Source organism: Canis lupus, chromosome 25 (assembly GCF_011100685.1).
Source record: "Canis lupus familiaris isolate Mischka breed German Shepherd chromosome 25, alternate assembly UU_Cfam_GSD_1.0, whole genome shotgun sequence".
NCBI lineage: Eukaryota > Metazoa > Chordata > Mammalia > Carnivora > Canidae > Canis > Canis lupus.
This window is the reverse complement of record NC_049246.1, coordinates 43,816,541-43,819,901: the sequence shown is the minus strand read 5'-3', so window position 1 is coordinate 43,819,901 and position 3,361 is coordinate 43,816,541. Positions and strand designations below refer to the sequence as shown.

Here is a 3,361-nt window from a genome sequence, read left to right as displayed (position 1 = left end):
CCCTCCGCTGGGGCAAACTCTAGGCAACAAGACCTAAAGAAAAATTTGTCCTACGGGACTTCCCGGGGAGGGCCCTTCCCACTGACGCTCGTCGTCCCCCGGCGAAGCCGCTGAATGTTTCTATTGGCTGCTCGGGATGCCAATCGGCGAGGAGGGCTTTCCATTGGCTTTGGGGCGGGCGCTCCGAGGCTAGGGGGAAGGAGAAGGGATCAGGAGCGGGAGCTGAGGGGAGGGAGAGGCCGGTCCGGGTCTGGCCGCTGCCGCTGCTCGCTGGAGGTCTCCAGGCCGCGCTGCGGCTCCGTCCTCGGTTCCTGGGCACCGTCTGCGAGGCTCCGCCGGGCCAGCGTGGGAGAGCCGCGGGCGGCGGCCGCCGCATCATGTCAGCCAAGGACGAGAGGGCCAGGGAGATCCTGAAGGGCTTCAAACTGTATCCGCCCGGGAGTGGGGCGGGGCGGGGCCGGGAGGACTTGGGGGGCGGCCGCTGGCGGAGGAGACGGGCCGGGGGCGGGGGCCGCGCCTGCTGGGCTCGGGACGGGAGCGCGGCGGGAGGGGACGGAGGGGACCGAGGGAACGGCGTCCCGGTCCCCCCGGCGGGACCGGGTACTGGAGGCGGGGCAGGGGGCGTCCTGAGGGAGGAAGGAGACGTTGCCGGGAGCCGGGGGCTGGAGTGGAGGAGCCCCTGTCCGAATTGGGCTGGGAGACGCGGCGGGCGTCGGAAACGCGTGGCGGTGAGGCCGGCTTGGGTCCGAGCCTCGGCCCGCGCCCGGAGGCCAGAAGGGGGGCTGCGGCCCGCAGGGAGGGCCGAGGGGCGCGGGGGGCTGGCCTCGCAGCCCTGCAGCCCGTTTGGCGGGAAGGCCCCGGGGGAGCAGGGAAAAGTGACTCGGAGCGAGTGACCTTGGGTGGGACAAATGCAAATGCTTGTGCTGAACTCTCCCGGGTTCCCCCGTCCCCCCCTCTACGCCACCCCCTCCTTGTTTCCACAACTTCTCTGCCTCACTTGTGGCTCCTTCCAGGGCTGGAGCAGAGAGGAAGGTGGGCCAAGAGAAGCCCGGGATCCACCTCATCTTAACACTCTCTTGGCCTTGTGAGGCACTGGATGGTGGCAGCTTCTCTCTCAGCCTTTCACTTTTCTGTCCAGCGAAGTGAGGACCCTGCACTCGAGCGTGAGATGCCTTGAGGTGTTTTGGTTTTGCACCGGGACTCCTGGCAAAGGTATCTGCGCGCTTGCGTTTGTGAGGTTCACGCGGAGACCAGGTGGAGCTGTCCAGCAATTATTTGATTACTTTGGGGACACGGTAGGATTTAGCAGGATCTAGAAATCATTGCCCCAGGCCTGGCCTGTTGTGGTGCCGCTTGTGCAACCTTCTTTCTCTCTTTAACGTATTAGGAAGCCTCGTGTTTAAATGGAGTGTCTGTCTGTGACCATAGGATGCGGATGAAAAATAGGCAAACCTGGACATTCCAATTTCACATTTTCCTGCTGAGCTTAAATCTCTTTTTACATCCCGTGCGTACAAAATGGAACGTTCTCAAATTCTTCTCTCCGTGAAGTTGTAGTCATCACTTTAGGTCTCCCCCCACCCCCCCAAAGGAGATTTAGTGAAGCACTGTTCTCTGAGCTGCCTTTGTGTTTTCACGATGCCCATTTCACCGCTGGAAATTTTAATTGCTTTTCACAGTCAGAAAGCAAGTTGGTAGTAAATTTTAGAACCCAAAATGCAACAACAACAACAACAACAAAAAAGTTACAGGACATTTTAGATATACAAATGAAAAGTTTCAAATGGAAGCTGATCTGCTATGCTTCTTTTGAAAAAAAACGGAAGGCATTATACACTAGGCATAAGGTCATTCGTGGTAAAGTTTAGTAAAAGCCTCTTTTTATAGCTTCGTGTACCTTTCGGTGTCTTTTTTCATAATGGCACCTATAAGTAAATAGGGATGGCTGAAGTCTTAGAAAAGCTGTGACATGGATTTTATTTTTCCCCTAAGTAATTTGTATTGTTAGTTACATGTATACTGTAGATAGTAAAATCAGAGACTGGGGAATTGAGAGATTTCAGAAGCAACGTTTTTGGTCCAATTGGAATTAACATACTGCTGAAAACAAGAAAGAATCTTTTTAATGGTTTTCAAACAAAGAAACTTCTTACCTCAGTCTGGGCTCTTGAAGCTGTTGAGAAAGAGGTTAAGGGACACATGTGGAAAAGAGTAGAAATCATCATCAGGTGAATTAACCAGTTCAATGATGACGTTAGTGTATTAAGAAACAGGCTTTCAGAGAAGGTTTGACCTGAGCTGATTAAATCTCAAGGGAAGCAGCCGCATAAAAAAGTTAGCATGGGAGCAAGAGGATGCTCATCCTCTGGTAGCCTTTATTGACATCTGAGGATTAAGAGAGAAAGGAAAGGAGTTCTAGAATTTGCTACTACCTTCAGGAAAACACAATCTTTTAGTAAAACAAACTGCTTATTGTCCACCTTTTTTATTGGGTGAATTGTTTTTCTGAACTTTCATTGAATCTGTTTCTGTAAGAGTTTTTTTCTACCAAAAGAAAGCACCATTAGAGTCTCCTACCAGCGATGTTGACAGTGCTCAGTTCCACATTGACTCTGTCTTTTATATTTTTGCCAATTTAGACAAGTGATACCTTATTTTAATTTGTATTTCCCTGGATATCTAGATCCCTGGACAGGTAATAGAGCATAGTGGTTAAGAAGAATTCTGGACTGTAGAGCTGTTCTGTGTTGGAATCCCAGCCCTACACTCTTGGTTGTCCCTGAGCAACTCATTTAACCTCAGCCTCAATTTCCTCATCTGTAAATGGGGTTAAAAATAGTACTTATCTCATAGGGTTGTTACGAAGATTGAATGAGTTGATAGCTGAAGCATTTAGAAAAGCACCTGATGCCTAGTAAACATTATATATTAGCTCTTATTATTGTTAGAGAAGTTGCAAAATCTTCTGTTTGGCAGTTCCTTTTCTGTGAATCACTTGTTGATTTTGTTTTTTGCCCATTTTACTATTGAATTTTTTACTTACTGGTTTGTGTGTGTGCCTTAATATCATTTGCCTGTTCTGTATGTTGCAAATATTTTCCATCAATATATTGTTCATCTCCTTTTTAGTTGAACAAATTTTATTTATTTATTTATTTATTTATTTATTTATTTATTTATTTATTTTTAAGGATGTTATATTGAGAGAGAGCATGAGCATGAGGGAAGGCCAGAGGGAGAGGGACTTCATCCCAGGACTCTGAAGACAGATGCTTAACTGACTGAGTCACCCAGGCCACCCTGTTGAACAAATTTTAAATTATCATTTCAAATTCATCAGCATTTTCCATATGGCTTCTGC

General features: G+C 48.9%; 1 protein-coding gene across 1 annotated transcript in view; it reads left to right on the top strand.

Annotated features, from left to right (window-relative positions):
* Window positions 1-318: 318 nt before the first annotated feature.
* The window catches only part of PDE6D (phosphodiesterase 6D), a 53,424-nt gene continuing 50,381 nt past the window's right edge, over window positions 319-3,361 (top strand). The window contains 1 exon segment of the mRNA NM_001003156.1: window positions 319-427. Within this exon segment, the coding sequence (NP_001003156.1) occupies window positions 378-427 (50 nt within the window). The 5' untranslated portion in view covers window positions 319-377.